This window comes from Lycorma delicatula, chromosome 2 (genome assembly GCF_047948215.1).
Source record: "Lycorma delicatula isolate Av1 chromosome 2, ASM4794821v1, whole genome shotgun sequence".
NCBI lineage: Eukaryota > Metazoa > Arthropoda > Insecta > Hemiptera > Fulgoridae > Lycorma > Lycorma delicatula.
In genome coordinates, this window is record NC_134456.1 from 217,649,184 (window position 1) to 217,671,098 (window position 21,915).

At 30.0% G+C, this 21,915-nt stretch overlaps 1 protein-coding gene across 1 annotated transcript in view; it reads right to left on the bottom strand.

The window, feature by feature from the left end:
- LOC142320065 (kin of IRRE-like protein 2) overlaps window positions 1-21,915 on the bottom strand; it is a 778,306-nt gene that overhangs the window by 304,014 nt on the left and 452,377 nt on the right. Inside the window, exon 4 of the mRNA XM_075357740.1 lies at window positions 18,409-18,555. Coding sequence (XP_075213855.1) covers window positions 18,409-18,555 — 147 coding nt within the window. The remainder of the gene's footprint in view (window positions 1-18,408; window positions 18,556-21,915) is intronic.

Below are 21,915 nucleotides of genomic sequence, written 5' to 3' on the forward strand. Positions count from 1 at the left end.
TATATCCATCACTTTTCAACATACCATCTAATGAAAGTAATGAACAAGTGTTAAACAATTCCAAAATATTTTTTTTGGAGATGTTTAACTAATTGTTGGATATGAACCGGTGATGTATTTTCATCTGATTTTTTTCTAATGTATGAAACCCTTTGCCCCTGAACATAAAAATGTGATTTATTGGAAAACATAACATTTTTCACTTCTTTGGTTCATTTAGCAAGTTCTTTGGCCCACAAAAGCCTTTTTTCGCATTGCTATTGTTGAAAGCTGCTTTTTAGCTAGATGATGAGCTTTTCACCCAGCTGAAAGAAGTCGGCATCTAACAGTTGTCACGTATAAATCTATTCCACTTGCTGCTAATTCTCTATTTAAGTTTACAGAAAATAATTTTGGTAATTTTGGATCAATTACATTATTTTGATAATTATGAATCAAGTTTACTTTTTCTCAGTAATAACTGATCCTGCGTTGGGGACGTTTTTTTTTACGGCCACATTTTCCTTTCCTTTGAGGTAAAACGGGACCAGTTTCTTTAAATTGTTGTCCCTAGTCTAATATCACACTCAGAAACTATTTGGCGTTGGGTCATACTAGTATGATCTGAAACGGAAACAATCTTCGAAGCTTTCTTGGAGTTATATCATTATTACATTTTTAAGATATATAGAACAAAAAAAGAAACGAAAATATGATTTTATAATAAAAAATGAAATAAACTTTCAAAAAACAGTATTTATAACAGGTTAATTGATAAATAACAAAAGAACAATAACTTCATATAACACAGACAACTTAAAGAATGGGTGCAGTCAAGCAGTGTAGTCGCAACAAAGAAACAAACAAAAAATTTCCTTTGTTCGGAATAATTTGCACGCTACTGTATATATAACTTATGTTAATACACAACGATGTGCTGTTTTTAAAAAAATATTTATTTTATTTTCAATGAATTTTAGTATATTTAGGTACATGTAATTGCTATTATATTAATGGTATTACTATTATTTATATACAATAATAATACGTTTAACGTAACAGAATAATTTTTGAAGTTAACGAATGAGTTCAATGATGTGACTACACGTCAAACATTATTATAGAACTGAATAATAATTATTTTACAAAGACAAAGGCTGAAACTTCAATGCATTCCAGAATGTAGTGGTTTCCTGGAAACTAGTGATATATGCTCGTGGCAAACTGAATGTAATGTAACATCAATTTTAACGTATTATATGTATATATATATATATATATATATATATATATATATATATATATATACTAGCTGCAGAGACGTGCCATAGGCACGCCCTCCACAGCAAGGCCCTTCTGGCGGGTTGCCCTGGCGAGCGGCGCCTCAGAATATGATTATTATTTGTCCGAAATTGATTACCTCAGGTGTAAAAATATTTTTTTTGTTGATTGATGTAAATTGATATAACGAAAGTTAAATTATAAATTTAACTCCAGAAATTGACACTAACGAATCGGGAGTTTCCGCAAGTGATCGGTACATTCCGGTGTTTACTTTCTGGTTATAGTTCATTATTTTATAAAGAAAAACAATCACATAAATAAATAAAAAATTATTATCAATATATATTTTGCATATATATCGATATATAATAATATAACAAGTAATATAACCTTCTTTCTTTCTTTTTCTGTTTAGCCTCCGGGAATTACCGTTCAGATAATACTTCAGAGGATGAATGAGGATGATATGAATAAGTGTAAATGAAGTGTAGTCTTGTACAGTCTCAGTTCGATCATTCGTGAGATGTGTGGTTAACAAGTATACACCTGACCACCATGAGACATGTATTAACGAATCGAGATTTTCCGCTACTGATCGGTACATTCCGTTGCTAAGCTAAGGGAGACGGACACACATACAAATGCCCTTTAGTAGGGAGTTTTAAGGTTCAAATACTAGTAAAAGCAGTTACTTTTATACGGATTTGAATATGGTTACCGGTGTTCTATGGTGGTTGGATTTCAATCAACCACATAACGGTCGACCTGAGACTTTACAAGACTACACTTCATTTACATTCATACATATCATCGTCTGAAGTAATACCTTACGGTAGTTTCGGAGGCTAAACATAAAAAAAGAAAGGGTAATATATAAATTATTTTTTTTCCAAAAAATTTGTAAAGTGTTATTAGGTTATTAAGTAGTTCAAAAGATAGACTTTTCATTCAGATCATCGAAGAGAAATTTAAATAATCTAATAACACTTCACTGAGTGACAGAAAAATGATAAGAATAATATAGAAACACTCTCAATTGCTTATCATTACAACAAAAGAAGTAAATAAAATTCCATAAACTTACTTAATAATGCTTAAAATTGTAGGTAAATGGAACTCTAATTTATACAATTATTTAATGCTTCCGGAGTAAATTTAGAATACTATTAAAAGATAGTGTTTAATTACAGAATTTTCATTTGTTTATCCTCTAATATATTATTTGTAATAATAAAAAAAACCCATTAATAATAACTGGAAATGTTTTTTAAATAAGCAAAATATAGGATAAAAATAAATCTTCAAATACGAGTAATTTATTCTGGTAGATTTGTTTAATAATAAACGAAATAAATATAATAAAATAAAAGATTAGAAAATACGATGTTATTTTCATAAAAAAAATAAACAAAAAAAAAGAATTTCGTTATTTCATTTTATTATACAGTTATTGTATCGCAATTAATTCACTTATGTATATCGTACCCGCCGAATAAGGGTGCAATTTTAAAACCCAAAAATCTTTATTACAATAGAGCATAATTTAATGACTTACAAAAAAAGTAAATTTTTACTTTAATTCATTGAAAAGTGGTTGACGTTACAATGTTACCAGCAGTATAGAAAAAGGTATGCCATTTCATTTCGGGTCATGAAGTTATAGTGAACCATCACTACCGCATGCGTATGTGTGTCTGGAAGCACGCGCGTATGCATGTATTCTATGTAACTGTGTTAGTTTTTATGCTACAGTCGGGTATATGCGCTCTGTGCTCAACGCATTCCATGGGACAGACATAAACGGGCAATGCAGGGGCTTAATTCCTCCCAAAGAGCCTATAATTCCCAGCCATCATTCTTTATGTCCCGTGTGCTCTTTTCAACCCACGTTAATCTGTCCACATGTATTTTATTGCCTTTGTTGGTCAGACCATTTTAAAAGAGGCGAATTGTACGAAGACTGATATTTATATTGTATATTAACGTTACTATGTTTTCATTAAACTGAATGAAAATTAATAATGTTTTTAATTAATTTTACCTTTTTTTTTTATATAACGAAAATAGGTTTATATTGATATCATGTAAAGGTAGATTTAAAAACTAATTAATAATCTTAATTAATAATCGACCTGATATTGCACTGCACAGTATTTTTGGTAACCGAACTGATCCCTTGGTTTTATTTCCTACATGGATGAAACTTTTTCACTAAAATATCTGTTCAAAATTTGCCTGTTCTTTTACTCACATCATCAATATAACATCAATTTTTTTCAGAAGGATAACGGATTATATAAAAATATGTTTGATTAACAAAATTAATTTTAAATAAAACATCAGGTTCCGTTGACATAATCAGAGTTTTTCTAAACACTTTTCATACTCTGAGGCAAGTTTCTCAATTATACTCTCATAAAAATTTCGCCAAATTCCTACAACCATTTAAAGACCTGTTACTTAAGTTCATCATCATTAACGAAACGCTCCCCTCCCAGTTCTCGCTTGAAAGGATCAAACAGGTGGTAGTCGCAGGGTACTAGATCAGGGCTGTAGGGCGGATGAGACCACACTTCCCACTTGAATTTTTGCAGTAACTCCTTTGTCACCTGAGCTGAATGAGGAGTAGCATTGTCATGAAGAAAAACGACCTCATCGCTCAATCTTCCGGGTCTTCCATCTTCAATGACTTTAAGCAATTTTTTTAAAGTCTCACAGCAAGATTCGGCATCGATTGTTGCTCCTCGGGGCACAAATTCACTGTAAACAATTCCCTCAAAATCGAAAAAGACTGTGAGCATAACCTTTCGAACATCTGGAGATATTTTCACTTTTTTTGGCTGCGGCGAATGTTTATGTCTCCGTTCATGTGATGCTCGTTTAGTCTCAGGATTGTAATGAAGCAGCAAACACTCATCCCCTGTGATGATTTATTTCAAAAACTGTGGACCAGACCTTGATTAATGTTGAAGAAAAGAAAAAGAAGATACAAAACGTATATGTTTGTAGTTGTCGGTCAACGGATGTGGCATCCATCATGCATAAATATTACGGCAACCAAGCTGATCGTGAATAATCGAAAACATATTACCATAACTGATGTTAAGTTCACTTGCAAGCTCTCTAATTTTAACGAGTCGGTTACTCAAGATCATTTCATTCACGCGTTCCACGTTACCCTCGAGTTTGCTGTTGAAGGACGCCTAGCACGCAGTTACATTTGTTCTTCCGTTTCTGAACGTTTGGCGCCATTTTGTGATCATTAGGCGCGATATTGTATTCTCACCGTATTCCTCAACAATTTGGCGTTGAGTTTCACAACAATTGTAATTTTTTACCCACACAAATCGGACTAACGAACGCACTTCTGTGTTGTACAAAACCTCTAGAGGACACGCCATGTTGAAAACGATACTACACACGTACTGAATGTCGTACAGAATTGCTGCTGAGGGTGCGTGAAGACAACAACGCAACCAGTGCTGCCACCACAAGACATTAATATATCCCTTTGAATTCAAGAACACAGTAATGGTGTAACTTACTTTTTGATCCACCTCTCGTAAAATCTATACCCTTTCCGCCTGCAGAAGGTTCAAATTTTGCGGCTAACAGATTACCCCCAGCGGTTAAACATCTGTCATTGGCTTCTCGACAACAGCTGATAAGGTAAATTCAATTTTATTTACTGATGAAGCCCCCTTTATGAGAAACGAAGTCTGCTATTTTAAAAATAAATATTTGTGGATCATTTGTTTTAATGAAAACCTTACGGGAGATGCATATGTTCATTTTTTGAAAAATAATTTGCCGGCTTTTTTGGAGGATGAACCTTTACAACCTAGATTGCAAATGTTTTTCCATCACGATGATGCAAAGCCACTTTTTTCTTTCTTTAGTAGCTATAAATCACTTGAATGCTAGTTTCTTAAACTGGATTAGACCGGATTGGTTTAGTGGTGAACGGCTTTTCCCAAATCAGCTGATTTGGAAGTCGAGAGTTCCAGCATTCAAATCCTAGTAAAGGCAGTTACTTTTATACGGATCTGAATACTAGATCGTGGATACCGATGTTCTTTGGTGGTTGGGTTTCAATTAACTATACATCTCAAGAATGGTCGAACTGAGACTGTACAAGACTACAATTCATTTACACTCGTAAATATCATCCTCTGAAATAATACCAGAACGGTAATTCTCCGAGGCTAAACAGCAAAAAGAGAGGGGATTGGACCACTCAATTGGCCAGCACGATCACCTTTCTGAACACACTAGATTATTTCATTTGGGAGCCATATGAATATGTTAGTATTGCAACAAAAAGTTAATACTTTTTAAGAGCTATCATTAAAATACGAAATGCTACTGAATTTATACAAACGATTCTGAGAGGATACGGAAAGCCCCGAAAATATTTTTCGTCGTATAAAGTGTTATGTACATAGGAAGAGAATTTCGAACATGTTTTTTTTTTTGTTTTAGAATATTAAAAATAATGTTTATTAGGTTAAATTTCGGTAACATGACACTGTTGGTATTTTACATATAAAATATAAATAATGAGAGATTCAGCTTACCAAGAATTATAAAATTTTTAAATGTATTCAAGCGCTTTCGGACCTTCATCCATTCTCAGGAACATCTTCTTGATTAATTATGAAAACTTTACTTATAACCATTTAAAACGAGATAAAGTAAAATAAACTAAAATTTTATACCCATAACAATTGATGTCATATTATTAGAAATACAGGAATTTTAATACTAAAAGAATAGTAACAGTCATACGTAAAAGTAAAAACATGTCCTGTCAGTAAAAGAATCTCAATTGTAATCTCTTTAACATAACAACTGATATTCTTTTACTGACAGGGCATATTTTTACTTTTACGTATGACTATTATTATACTTTTCATAACATGATTGTCAATTGTTATGGATATAAAAATTTAGTTTATAATATTTAATTTCATTTTAAATGAATATATATTACTATTTTATAAGTTATTATATAACAAACTTTTTTTAATTAATCAAATGGATATTCCTGAGAATGGACGAAAGTCCGAAAGCGCTTCAATATATTTAAACATCTTATAATTGTCGGTATAAGCTGAACTCTCATTACTTATATTTTAAATGTTTATTTGTACAGAAAGAATAATATAATTTTCTGTCTATTTTTCGCCTGTTTTGCTTCAATAAAAAAATTGACTTTTAAAAGTTTTTATTTACTTTTTATTGGCTTCATTTATCTTCTCATAAATAGTTTTTACAAGTTTTATTACTAAATCTTTTCCACTTATCAGCCACTTAATAAAGCTTTTGTACTACAAATCTAAAAAAAAAAAAATTGTTTTTCAATACTGAATTTTGTGTTTTACGTCGGATATTCTAAAAACTACTAGGGTAAACTTTTGAAACAGTCTATTATAACGCCACAACCCACCGGGTTCATCAAGTGGTGAACTCGCCATCACAGAACAGCTGATTTCAAAGTCGAGAGTTCTATGGTTCAACATCTAGTAAATGCAGTTACTTTTTTACAGATTTAAGTTGCTGGTCTCATGTGAGATCAGTTTCAACTTATTTCCCAGCTCAAATTATAAAAGAAACCAACGACTATACCCCTTAATTTGTGTCTCAAAAATAACAGTATGGCATCTTTTTATTAGAAGTGCTGAAATCCGGGCGAAATCTTTCGTTAGCCGTAACTCGAAAACAAAGTTTTTACAGACCTTTGTTTATATGTTCTTTTTTCATTATTTTCACCAGTAAAACACGTCCAGAAAGTTTCCCCGTCTCTTCGTGGGACACTCTGTATAAAACGAAAAATATTTGTGCCGCTTTTATGCAAAATGATAACGTTTTACTTAAATAAAAGCAAAGCGAATGTAAAATGAAATGGTGTTGAGCGTCAGACGACCGTTAGAAAAGGAGGTATAATAAAGGGGTGTTGTGTAAATGTGCAGTTGCGAACTAATACACTGCGGACTAATGTTTTGTTTTCATTTCAGTAAACAACTTGAAGGCATAAAATTGTTATTTGTTTTTCATTTAAAACAATGTATTTCACTACTTTCAGGTTGTCTAGAAATATAAAATCGTTCTTAAAATAAAGTGTAACGAACAATAGACAGAATTCATATTTTAGAAAAATAGTGGTCGATAGTTAACGGAACTTAACCAATAAAAATACAAAAAAAAATAAGATAAGCGGTAAGAACTACACAAATATACTATTTTCAGCGTAAGAACTATTCTATCTGTTGTTTGTAGTAGTGAGATTTTACTGCAGCGTATGCGATTGTGTTAGTGGAGTAATGTACCTAGTGACTCAATTTGTTAGCCTCACCAGTATTTATATAATGCTTTATCATCTATTATATTTTTGTCAACAGTGATATAAATGTAAATGTACGTGCATAGCAGCTATGTTTGTTTATTTCGTAAATAATTCTGTTCAGTCGGCGCCAAATGAAAACATAAATAATAAATGTATCATTTTTAGTTTTTTTATAATTTGTATGCGTAACTTTCGAAACAGTCTATCACAACGCTAAAACCAAATTCATCTAGTGAATCACTGAAAGCTTTTCAGTGATATATCATAAGAGGTACTTATTTTCATTGGTTCCAGAGTTATAGCCAAATAAAAGTTTAATTAATGAAATATTTGACTCTTACAAGTATAAAATACATCGGTTCGAATCCGACGTCATTTCCTTCTTTTTTTTTTTTTTAAATAAAAAGTACATAAAATTGGTTGCATAAATGACAATGGTTGCATGTGAAATAAAGTTTCACATGTTTAGTTAGCATACGACAACCCCCATCTTACAACTTCAGCAACATTTTGGTCATCCTTTGCCTTAAGGATTGGTGATATCAAACATTGTTTTACACAAAGGTTTTAAGCAATGTTTCCAGTACTAACGAGCACATTAAACCCATTCGATACTGTGCCTATTAAGGGAGGTATGAATTTTAAGTTTTCGAAACCCCATTTTTTTCCACCGCTTGGGCCAATGGTTAGTGATATCAAAAAACTTTACTTAGATAAATTTTAGGCCCTTATCAAAAGAGTATAGAAACTTTAAACAAATTCGATATTCTACTTAATAAGAAATTTATAGCGATTTTTTTGTTTGTTTTGGTCATCCCTGCCGTACGGATGGTCATATCAAAAATTGTTTCACGTAAAGGTTTTAGGTAATGTTTATAGGACTAACAACTACCTTAAACTTATTCAATACCATGGCTATTAAGGTAGGTATGGTTTTTTGTCTTCGAAACCCCATTTTTTCCACCCCCTGGGCCAAAGGTTGGTGATACCAAAATCTTTACTTATATACGGTTTAGGCCCTTATCCAAAGAATATAGAAACTTTAAAGAAATTCGATATTTTACTTAATAAGAAAGTTATAACGATTTTTTTTTCCGAAAAAGCCACCCCTTTTCCAATCCCATGATACGATTTTGGTTAATGATCTCGACCGAGATTTTGAATCAAGTTATTTTTAGGGAATAATTTTAAAGTGATTGGAGCAAAATTACGGCAGTTATCGTGTCTACAAGAAAGTTAAATATATATATATATATATATATATTTTTTTTTTTTTTTTTTTTTTTTGAGCTGACGGTGGTTTTAGTGTCTGGGAGGATGTGAAACGCAAAGATATGTCGAAATTTTCCGGAAATCGAATCATACTTCCCGTTACAATAAGTAGCTTTCTTATGAAATCTAGCTAAAAGTCATTTTTTCTGTACGTAAAAATTTATAAGAATTTAGATTACTGCTAACTATTATAAAACTGAAATTATTTGATTTAAATTAACGATGAAGATAAAAAGTCTCATGTTTTCGTGAAAAAAAAGTGACCCGTGTTTCTATTAATAATAATGAGATAAATCTTATTTTACAAATTGAATTTTTTTATTCGCAACGCTTTTTATATTTATTGATTTAACATCATTCTATATCGAGCAGCCCAGTAATAACTTGTCATAGTATATGATAATGTTTCCTGCCCTTGTAGGAGTCGTTGGACTTCGGTCAGTCCTTTACGCGTATTAAGATGAACACTATTAGAGCTGGCCGCGTATCTTTTGCTTCCTTCTACTTTCAGTTTGTTTTTGTTTTTACCGTACTAAATTCGAGAGAGGCCTGTCGTTGCAGTTTCCTGGAACTTTCTTTCGCCTATCTATCCGCCTTCTTATTATCCCAGACAAAACAATGATTCGGAATCCATTGCAGCATCACGGACCAACCGGCCTGTAGCAGCTCCGCAATCATTTCTGTTCTTCGCCGGACGTCGACAGACATACTTATATCTAAGGAAGTTAATGCCCGCACCACCGCTTGCGAATCAACAAAAATAACTGCTCTATTTCCAGAGACAAACCTTAGCTGTTTATAAATTGAATAAAAACTTTTAAACCGCTGTAGTGTATTTAATGACAAGCAAAGTTAAACTACAAAAATGAAGGCTCAGAAAATTGTGTAATTTTTCTTTCTAACCGGAATAATGTACGTTTTAAATATAATAAACATTAATGTTTAACATCATTAAACGCAAAATAAAATTATCTAAAAGGTGATGTGAATTGTTTTAAAATCAGATTGATAGCTTTTATTTTATAAAACTTCAAATTGAAATATGTACATAATTTGGGAAGACAAGAGATAATATTAAAGACATCTGAATTCATTTTATCGATTAAGCATAATTATACAATATAGAATTTTTTTTATAATCTTTTAGCGCTATAATTCAGATTATAAAATTTAATCTAAACAATATACAGACTACATGTGAATGGTTAATCGACTGTTGTTACAGCTGATTAGTGATGGTGCAAGCCCTAGAGTTTTTTTTTTAGTTGAATTTAAATAAAATCAATTCGATTTTTTTTTATGATTCAATTAATGTCATAAAGTCTATCTATCTATCTATATATATACATTCCATAAAAAAATTGAGAAATGAAGGTAAACCTATATACATATCGATACCGCGGCGGTTTTTTCGCGTTCCAGCCTTTCATCCGGAAGGTCTCGGTTTCGAATCCCGATCAGGGATGGAATTTTTCATTCGCTACAAAATTTCTATTCGCACGAAGCTTATGAATGAATTAATCATAAAAAAAGGTCTACTACTGCATTATAAAAATAGATATCCACCCTTGTTTTAATTAAGAGTAATAAAATAAACTTTGTTAGTAACATATTATCCTAGTTTAATGCTCTTTTCATCATTTTTTTTTTAATTCAGTTGGAATGATTACTGAAAAAGAAATATTATTCACCCGATGTTTCTTTTTTTAATTCGTAATTTTATTTAAAAAAGAAGGTAGACTAAAAACAATAAATTAATAAATAATTTTTCATTACTTTTCTTTTTTTTATATATTTGCACTGTAGAAAATAAAGGTTGAAACGCTCAATAAAATTGTATACAATAGTAACGTAATTGAATTGTTTTCTTTTTCCCAATTTTTTTAACTGAAACAGCACAAAGTGGTTTTTTCTTTTGTTTCTCTAAATCTCTTACGTAGACTTTCATATACAGTTGAGCAGAATTTTATTTTTTATAGTAAATATTGATAAAAATTTGAAAGTAATGTACAGTATATGAAATATAGTTGTACAAAATTATATATATATATATATATATATATATATAATTAATAGCTCACAGTATTCTTATCAAAATAAGAAACATAAAATGTACAAATATATATATATATATCAAGTTATATTTAATTATGAAAACAGCTTTATACTGCTTATCTGAGAGATGTTCGGAGGAAGAAAGAAATGAGATTCTACACAGTTCAAAAAAATCTGCATTATGATGGGATTTGCAGTTAATGATGTTAAAGAACAATTCAGATTCGGAGTAACAGTACAAGGTGAAAAGATAAAGATGCTACGATTTGCTGATGATATAGTAATTTTAGCCGAGAGTAAAAAGGATTTAGAAGAAACAATGAACGGCATAGATGAAGTCCTACGCAAGAACTATCGCGTGAAAATAAACAAGAACAAAACAAAAGTAATGAAATGTAATAGAAATAACAAAGATGGACCACTGAATGTGAAAATAGGAGGAGAAAAGATTATGGAGGTAGAAGAATTTTGTTATTTGGGAAGTAGAATTACTAAAGATGGACGAAGCAGGAGCGATATAAAATGCCGAATAGCACAAGCGAAACGAGCCTTCAGTAAGAAATATAATTTGTTTACATCAAAAATTAATTTAAATGTCAGGAAAAGATTTTTTAAAGTATATGTTTGGAGTGTCGCTTTATATGGACGTGAAACTTGGACAATCGGAGTATCTGAGAAGAAAAGATTAGAAGATTTGAAATGTGGTGCTATAGGAGAATGTTAAAAATCAGATGGGTGGATAAAGTGACAAATGAAGAGGTATTGCTGCAAATAGATGAAGAAAGAAGCATTTGGAAAATATAGTAAAAAGAAGAGACAGACTTATAGGCCACACACTAAGGCATCCTGGAATAGTCGCTTTGATATTGGAAGGACAGGTAGAAGGGAAAAATTGTGTAGGCAGGCCACGTTTGGAATATGTAAAACAAATTGTTAGGGATGTAGGATGTAGAGGGTATACTGAAATGAAACAACTAGCACTAGATATGGAATCTTGGAGAGCTGCATCAAACCAGTCAAATGACTGAAGACAAAAAAAAAGATGGGATTTTAATATTTGTTCGCGATCTTGGATCCGCGATATTAAATCAAACTTAATTATTTTAAACAGGAAGGTGGACATATGACAAATGTTTTCTTACAACTTAATTTTTACTTACACTATTAAATTTTACCATTAGAAATATGTTGAAATAAAAAGGTGAAATGAGGAGTTAATAAATTGCATTGTTTCAACGTAATACAAATTGCATTGTTGTAAATTAACAAATGATTTACTCAAATAAATTTGTAATTTATTTTTAAAGTAAGTATTTCCAGCCGATTTGTTTTGTTTACCATAAGTAACAAATATCAGCTGCTATTAAACAACGGAAGTAAATTTTTATTTATAAAGTAATATCAGTTGATATAGCCATTTAATTTGTTGTTGTGTTGTTAATTATTAGTTATTGTTTACTAGTATCAATATTATAGCACTGTTAAAATCTCGTTATTTTATGCATTATGAATATAAAATGCAATAAAATTGTTCATGCAGTTTACTAATATATAAATTACATCAAACACAGATATTCTTGAGAAAGGGATAAGAAAAATGTGAACAGTGTGGAAGTAGAAGCATTTTTGGGCTTGCTAATTCTGGCAGGTCTTCATAGATCTACTCATGTAAATTACGAGGATTTGTGGGAAGATATCGACGTAGTCCACATTAAGATGTCCAGCAAATGATTTTTATTTTTATCAAAAGCCCTCCGATTTGGTAATAAAAACACAAGGGAGGAGAGAAGCAAACTCGAAAAATTAGCTCCGGTAAGGTACTCTTTGATATGTTTACAATAAAATTATAAAACATCTTACAGCCCTGCTGAGATTTTGACCATCGAAAAACAGCTTATACTTTTTATAGTATTTTCCTTTCGGCAATACTTACCAAATAAGTCTAAAAGATACGGTATAAATGATTTTGCGATGTTGATGCACGTATAACATATTTGGTCGAATTTGAAATATGTGTGGGGACTCAGCCGAAGGGGTCTTTTTTTTTGTCTTCAGTCATTTGACTGGTTTGATGCAGCTCTCCAAGATTCGCTATCTAGTGCTAATCGTTTCATTTCAGTATACCCTCTACATCCTACATCCCTAACAATTTGTTTTACATATTCCAAACGTGGCCTGCCTACACAATTTTTTCCTTCTACCTGTCCTTCCAATATTAAAGCGACTATTCCAGGATGCCTTAGTATGTGGCTCATAAGTCTGTCTCTTCTTTTAACTATATTTTTCCAAATGCTTCTTTCTTCATCTATTTGCCGCAATACCTCTTCATTTGTCACTTTATCCACCCATCTGATTTTTAACATTCTCCTATAGCACCACATTTCAAAAGCTTCTAATCTTTTCTTCTCAGATACTCCGATCGTCCAAGTTTCACTTCCATATAAAGCGACACTCCAAACATACACTTTCAAAAATCATTTCCTGACATTTAAATTAATTTTTGATGTAAACAAATTATATTTCTTACTGAAGGCTCGTTTAGTTTGTGCTATTCGGCATTTTATATCGCTCCTGCTTCGCCCATCTTTAGTAATTCTACTTCCCAAATAACAAAATTCTTCTACCTCCATAATCTTTTCTCCTCCTATTTTCACATTCAGTGGTCCATCTTTGTTATTTCTACTACATTTCATTACTTTTGTTTTGTTCTTGTTTATTTTCATGCGATAGTTCTTGCGTAGGACTTCATCTATGCCGTTCATTGTTTCTTCTAAATCCTTTTTACTCTTAGCTAGAATTACTATATCATCAGCAAATCGTAGCATCTTTATCTTTTCACCTTGTACTGTTACTCCGAATCTAAATTGTTTGAAGGGGTCTTACCGTCTTGATAAATCAGTTTCGTCAGTAGTGTATATACTGATTGTATCAGTTGATGGTGGTAACCGAAATATGACCACAGACAACTGGTACACCAGTGTTCTACTAACCCACCACCTCCTTAGGAATAAAAAAACTTACGATGGTCGGCCGACTCGGCCGAAGAAAAGAGAAATCATGTACAGTTCTACTACACAAAGTAAGGCCTGTAAGCAGCAGTGTATTAGGTTTTACTGAAGAAATTACAATTTTTTCCTATGACCCTACTAAAAATAGGACAGTACTACTAGTGTCGACGATGAAAATATTGATGTATCTAGAGGAACTAAGGCAAAACCTGAAAGTTTAACATGTTACAATTGCACGAAAGGTGAGGTGGACATCTGTGGTCAGATGTGCGTTAATTTCAATGTTGGCCGAAGAACCAATAGATGGTCTTTAGCAATATTCTTCCACTTCCTCAATATAAGTGCTATAAACGCCTACGTATTTTACAATGCAGGTCCAAGTGAACTGATGCAGAGAAGAAAATGTTTGAGAATTCAGGGGATAAATCTAGTAGAAAAACATATAAACCTGAGAATTCAAATGGAAACATCCCAAGACCATTAAAAAAATATATATATATATATATATATATTTAGGAGATAAATGAACCATTTCAAACGATGAACCTACTTTAATGGCTGGAGTAAGGGAGACCGAAGAGATGACATTTTACTTTATTTAGGAGTGCATGTATACATAATAAATATGTAATAATGATGATAGACTTATCGTTTTATTAAGGCGATTCAAAATAAAAAAGTACGTTTTGATTTTATTACATACTAAGTCAAATCGATTACTCATGGATTTGTCAATCTATTAAATAAATCAAATATTTTCCTTTGCGGGTGAAATACTATCATTAATATTAAAGTAATTATATTTACGCGGATCAAAAATGTTACATAAAAAGCAAAATTCAACGGTTTTATCTATATTTAAAATGAGTTGACTAAATCAATCACAATAAATGATGAATTTAAATGTTTAATAAACTGTGAGATATATTGTGAAATTGTAAGACAATTCCAGAGAGTATTAATGAAATAAGGAAGAGATATGTGAAAAATCATGAAAAAATGAACTAGGTGCATCTACATATAAAGGAAAGTAGATTGGAAGAAAATAAGGATTGGAATATAAGTTGCAAAAGAGATAAAACTGAGTGTACGAATTTAGTAAGTATATTGACGTCACAATATTAGCATAGAGAAAAAAAGAAGTAAAAATACCACCGATAAACCAATAAAATAACAGATAACATCAAAAGAAGGTCTTTCATCCAGTTACTTTTTATAATTGTAATATATCGAAAAGAGATAACAGATGTTCTCTTTACCCTTAAGATTAGTTAATAAATCGTTTTATTAATTTTACGACTACAAAATTAATATGGGCTTACATATTTAATCGATTAAATAAATTTGAATTGAAAAATTACAATAACTTTTTAATTTTATAAATTACAGAAAATTATAATCGTGAGATGAACAAAAGAATTTATTAAGGAGTTCTATTGTTTTTCATTTTCACATTTTTTTTTATCATTAAAAAAACCTTTAATTAAGCTGGATTTATTTGAGTAAAATATCATTTGCATCTTTGTTCAAGAAAAATAATCCTAAAGAAGATATTCTTTATTACTTAAAAAAAAAAGAAAGTAAACCTAATCTAAAATACGCGGACGTTATTCAATATTAAAGCTTATTCACGAGTTTTTTAATTGTGATTGATCTTAACAATTTATCGTTAAAATTATTTTATTTTCATTCTCAATATTAATTCTTTATAAATCTGATTAAATTTTTCTAAATTGAATTAATATTTTACAGTTCAGATGCTTAATTGTATATCTTTTTAACTTTTATTATTTAAACAAATATTTGGATTAAATAGAAGGAAGCGATATTATTATGCTATTGCATGAAGTCCTATGTTCGATTCACAATAAGAATCAATAAAATTTATGGAGTCAATTGACGCGACTTAAAATGTTTTTTAAATGTTTTATTTTATTACGCGAAATTCATACAAAATTTAAGTGTTTTGGAAATGAGTTGGGTCAATTCTTTTTCTAGCATTAAAAATTATTTTTACATAAAAATTTACAAAAATAGTAATAATTATAATGAATATTAAGTATGCTAAATATATATTACGATTATAAGCGACCTGGTCATCCCTATAAAAGCGAAGAATAAGCCTTTCTCAAGAATAACAAACATCCCTGCTACGATTACAACAAAAAATTTAAGAAAAATATTTTTCTATTATAGTCTTCTTCATTGAACCAAACATACCGATGCATATCATTATCATAAACTCACGTAAATGGAGGTGATATTCGAACTGCATCATATATAATTATTCTCAGAGAAATAAATTCAGATAGGTGCACTTTGTACCTCAGATGATTGCATCACAATGATATAAAGAGAGGGAATCGACGAATTAATATATCCTTCCTATATTGAAATATTATTCAGTGGTTCATTTCAGTAGGGGAATACAATTCCTTCTTTTAAGCAATTAACCGCCGTTGACGAAACATCGATTTTTGGGTACTTACGTATTAACGCCACCGCAGCTACAGCTTTATTTAAAAACAAAGTAATCAATCGGATTTCGGTGGAAAATGGCCGATATAGAGTTTAACATAGATTCAAAACAGCCTCTTTATTAATTTTAATAAATGGTTATTTATATTTATTTATTTTATAAATATATAACCAAACTTAACCTACGCTCGCTAACCTTGACTAATTAACAGGAGTGTTTTGATTATTTAAATAATAAATAATTGCAATAATTACTGAATAAATACTCAAAAAATTACGGTGTTAATTAGTGTTAATTAGTCAAGGTTAGTGAGCGAAGCGAGCATAGGTTAAATTTGGTTAAATTATATTTATAAAATAAATATTTATTTATTTATGTTAATTTCTATATAGGCCCATTTTCCACCGAAATCCGATTGACTACTTTGTTTTTAAATAAAGCTATAGCTGCTGTGGCGTTAATACGTAAGTATCCATTTTTGTAATATGTAAAAAATCTCAAACCTGTTTTGGGATGAACCCAGGACATATCGGATGAAAGACAAAGAGTCTACCAGCCTGCTACGGATGTCAACGGATAAATATTAATAATAATCATAAAAATGTTAAACAAGTTTAGCCCTATTAAAAAAAATTAAACATTTATAAATAAACGTATAAAAACACTGCTGTAAAAATCATCTATTAGATACCAAATTAAACCACATTATATTATCATTATTTTGTTAAATATTCATTTAAACAAACAGAAAATTTCGTTTATATTTTTTTCCCCGAAAAATGGAGAAAAAATATATTGTAAACTGTTATTTCCGTGAATTATATATTTTGATTTATTTAATATTGTTTGATTTCAAATTTGTAATATTTGATTTAGATTTAATAGAAAATTTGTTTACTATTTGGAAGGCTTGTTAATTAGGAGAAGAATTATTTTATGAATATTTAAAACATTAAAACATTTTATTGGCTTTAAATACATCCAGTAATGAATGCAGTTTTATCCAAGCTTAAACACATGTTTATTTTATATAAAGTATGACGTTAATAAATTATTTCTTTATTACAATAACGGAAGTGATGTAATGAAAACTGTTAATGTTAACAAACCGGCTGTTTGGTGGACTAAATTTTTTTATTGTATTCTGACGTCAGCAGTAGAATATCTTATCGTGAAAAACAGACAACTACAGCATTTTTTGCGTTTAATATCTTTCAATATTATTAAAGCTATTTTTAATTGAATTTTATGATTGATTATTAATTCGCACTTAGAAGAATTAAGTATAAAATTCAAATGTAATTATTTTATTTTTTTATTTTTTAAACAAAAGAAAATTAAATTAATTATTTTAAGGGGTCTTCGAGTAAGACGATTTAAAAATGTTAAATGGAAAGTATAGAGTTATAACAAATCATTTCAAATAATACTAAAAACAAAAATTCTAACTAAAATATCTCCCGAATACGATAACCTTAACCAAAATATTAGCTTTTTAATATTATTTAAAGCTTTTTAATATTATTTAAGTATTTACAATACCTCATAAATAACTTCTCAACAGAAAAGTACAAAAAAAAGATTCAGCAAATGCTTCTACCTCAAAACGACCTACTAGTATTTTAAGATATGAGATCACCACTGAGGGTGTCAAGTTCATTATTAAAACTAACTATTGATAACTACATATTAAAAGTAATTTAATTTTGGCCCCAGAAATTGCTGTATCTCTTGTGTTTGGTTTCTGATCTTAATTTTGCTTTATGATTAAAATAACTAAAATAAGTTTGATATGTAATGATACTAAAAATAAAATTCATATTTTAATAATATATATATATTTTTTTGGAATTAAAAATGTTTAAATTTACCTAAACTAGAGAACATAAAATAAAATGTTATACAAATTTATTAGTTTTCTTTCCTTAAGTAAAATATAGTTAAATTGAGAAATACATTTTCATTATTATTAGTTATGAACTTACCTTGTACATTAAGAAAATATCTTATTGATGAAAAATCACCCAATAAATGTCTAGTTGTGCACTTATACCATCCACTATGTTCTCTACTAATTGCGGTGAAATTGAGAAATCCATCCTCAGTTTGCGGTACGGGTGCTGGCCCATCATCTGGAAAAAAGAAATTATATAGGAAATAACATAAAGAAAGATCGATTAATATTATTTACAATAATACAGAAATAATTATTAACTTATTTTGTAATAAATTTATATAAAATGTAAAAAAGAATTTTGTCAAGAGTTATTAGGAGTGTAAAATTATGTAGAGATTTACGGTACATCAATCATTTCTATTCTTATGATACATTCAAGCAAATGACAAATAGTATTGTTAATCCAAATCAGATAAGAAAATTGGTCCTGTTTACGTTAGCTAAAGAAAGAAAGAGATAAGTGAGTGGTACAATCATTTTTACCCCAGGTATACGATTAAATATTGTATTTGTTATTATATCCCAAAGACTACTAAAATTATTGTAACAAATAAAGTCTTATTTAATTCTAAATTGAAATATGTGCTATGCTATTTATATATTTTTTATTTAGTTGAATTCAGGATTAATAAAGTATATATTGTGATTAATTTTTAACAATAGTACGTATTATATATGTTACAGTAAAACCCCGAATACCGGTAAATCTTAAGTTTTACCGGTACATTCTAACATTTACCAAGTTACTTGGTAAAAGTCCGAAAAAAACTTGAAAACACATTTAATTCGGACTTTTACCAAATCGTTTTGGTCATTGTTGACAATTACCATATTCTGTTGGTAAAAGTTGACAATTCTGTAACGAAATCACTTCTAAATAGGAAAGAGCATGAATTTAAAAATGCTCTTCTCAATTTCGGGATTTCAGTTCAAAAATTGCATTAAAATTAATCATTTTCAAACGTGAGAATAATCAATTAATAGTTAACTCTTAAATACACAGTCTGGGTCTAACACCCGGATTGTTTTTTAACCCAATTTATTTTCAATTTTTGCTGCGGGAAAAAAGTTTTGAATCCCAACTGAACGATTTTCATTAAATACAGTCATTGTGTTCGTTCAAACCGTTCTAAATCTTAAGGAAAGATATAAAAAACCTAAAAAATATAACTAAAAATTCTGTTTTTTAAAATACAGCCTTCCAGTTTTCTGTTTATCGTAAAATTCGTCTTTCCTTTTACAAAACACCATGATTAAAAAAAACATGCTGCTAAGAAACTATGATTGAATTTTATTTAATATTATTAAGAATAATTTTTACACAAAAAGTTAATCGATTATTCTTAATGGTAATTGTATTCTAGAGGCTTTATCCTTTGAAAAGGATAACAAAATTTTTCATTAAAAAAGTAATTAATATGAAGAGCAAATGTTTCTTGCATACGAGTTATTATCTAGTACTTGATATGCCATCTGATTTACAGAGTTTTTTTTGTAATTTGTAGTCTAGAAAGGATTCATTTAATTATAAAAACATATATAAGAACATATTGCTATTTACCATTATAGAAGTTTGCAGAAAATTATTCATTCTTGAATATTAGTGTATATGAATTAATTACTTGTAAAGTTTTTGTAATCTTTTGAAAAAAAACCTGTTTCATTTTTCACCCGCAGTGTACTGAAATTCCGAAATTCGGAAGAGCATTTTTAAATTTCATACTTTTGAGTGATTTCATTACAGAATTGTCAACTTTTACCAACAGTCTATGGTAAATGTCAATAATGACCAAAACTATTTGGTAAAAGTCCGAAATAAATGTGTTAGCAAGATATTTTCGGACTTTACCAAGTAACTTGGTAAATGTTAGAATTTACCGGTAAAACTTAAGATTTACCGGTATTCGGGGTTTTACCGTAACATATATATTAATTAATTTTTTAACCTAATTCAGTAAAAGGAATAGATTCTAAATTCAACCCGCATTTTTTATACATTAAATAAGTAATATATAGTCTGATGTGGAACCACATGACTTCCTTGTACGCTTATTAAACTATATATACACATTTTTAAAAATACCTAAAATTTTATTTCACTAATAAATTAATTACTGAATTATATATTTTATGGTAAAAAATTTATATAATCAGAGGTTAATAATTATTAATAAATCAATTCATTTAAACTAAAAAAACAAAGTTAAAAAAAGGAAATTAAGACAGATTCAAACCGATGTGCCTTCCTCTTGTAAGATCCAAATATTTCATTAATTAAACTTTTATTTGGCTATAAACAAGTATCACGTATGATATATCGATGAAAAGCTCTCAATGAGGGCTTATTACTGCAGTTAAAAAAAGTCCAAAATTCAGATCTTTTTGGATTTTGGACTTTTTTGGACACGTTTGGTCCAGTCGATTGCAATCGAAAGGGGAGGTGCACAACTAGATGTTACAACAGTCTTAAATCCAAAATTTCAACAATCTACAGCTAATCGTTTTTGGGTTATGCTAGATACATACGTACAGACGTCACGCTGAAACTATTAAAAATGGATTCAGGAATGGTCAAAATGGATATTTCCGTTGAAATCTGAAAAACGAAATTTTTCGCGATTACAATACTTCCTTTACTTCGTACAAGGAAGTAAAATTGTTTAAAACCATAGCTACTTATCATAAACCATAATATGCATTTATTTTGACCGTTACTCATAAAATATATTTTTCTGCAAAGACAATTAAAACTGGAAAAATTTAATATAATTATAAGTAAACAATTCAACAAATTCATTACGTTTTCGTTTATCCATTACATTTTTATTTTAAAATAAGATAATGAAGGACATGTTACTTTCCGGTCTAGATAGCGCTATAGTTATGGAAGGAAAAGTATTACAATCGGTCCAATTTTGAGAATATGCGGTTATCACCGGATCTTGACGTTTTGACACCTAAGGAACCTAAACAGATGGAAATTTTCCGGGTGTTCATATGTACGCGGGTGTGCGCGCAGTTATGGCCTCTAAATCACCTTATATCTCCAGAGCCAGTGAACCGATTTTGACCTAACTTCTTCAGATTACTTCTATTTATGGGCATTTCACCCATTAAATTGTCAACTTAAATGGTCAAGGGGGTGAGGGTGTAGAGCAAGGTCCCGCCCAACTATCTCGAGATTTCGTCTGAATAAGTCATATTTTTCATAGGCACATCTGTTAACAATATAAAAATAATATTTGCAAAAAAAAACTTTTGAAAAATCGCACTTCTCCACAAAAAATGCTCTAAACTGCTGCTACGCTGTGACGTCAAAGAAGAGTGGTAGAATTAAACAAATGAATAATAATTTTTTCCCTGTTTAGACTCCGGGAATTACCGTTCAGGTATTATTTCAGATGATGAATGAGGATATGTATGAGGTAAATGAAGTCTTATACAGTCGCAGTTTGACCATTCCTGAGATGTGTGATTAATTAAAACCCTACTACCAAAAAACAGCGGTATCCACGATCTAGTATTCAAAATCGTA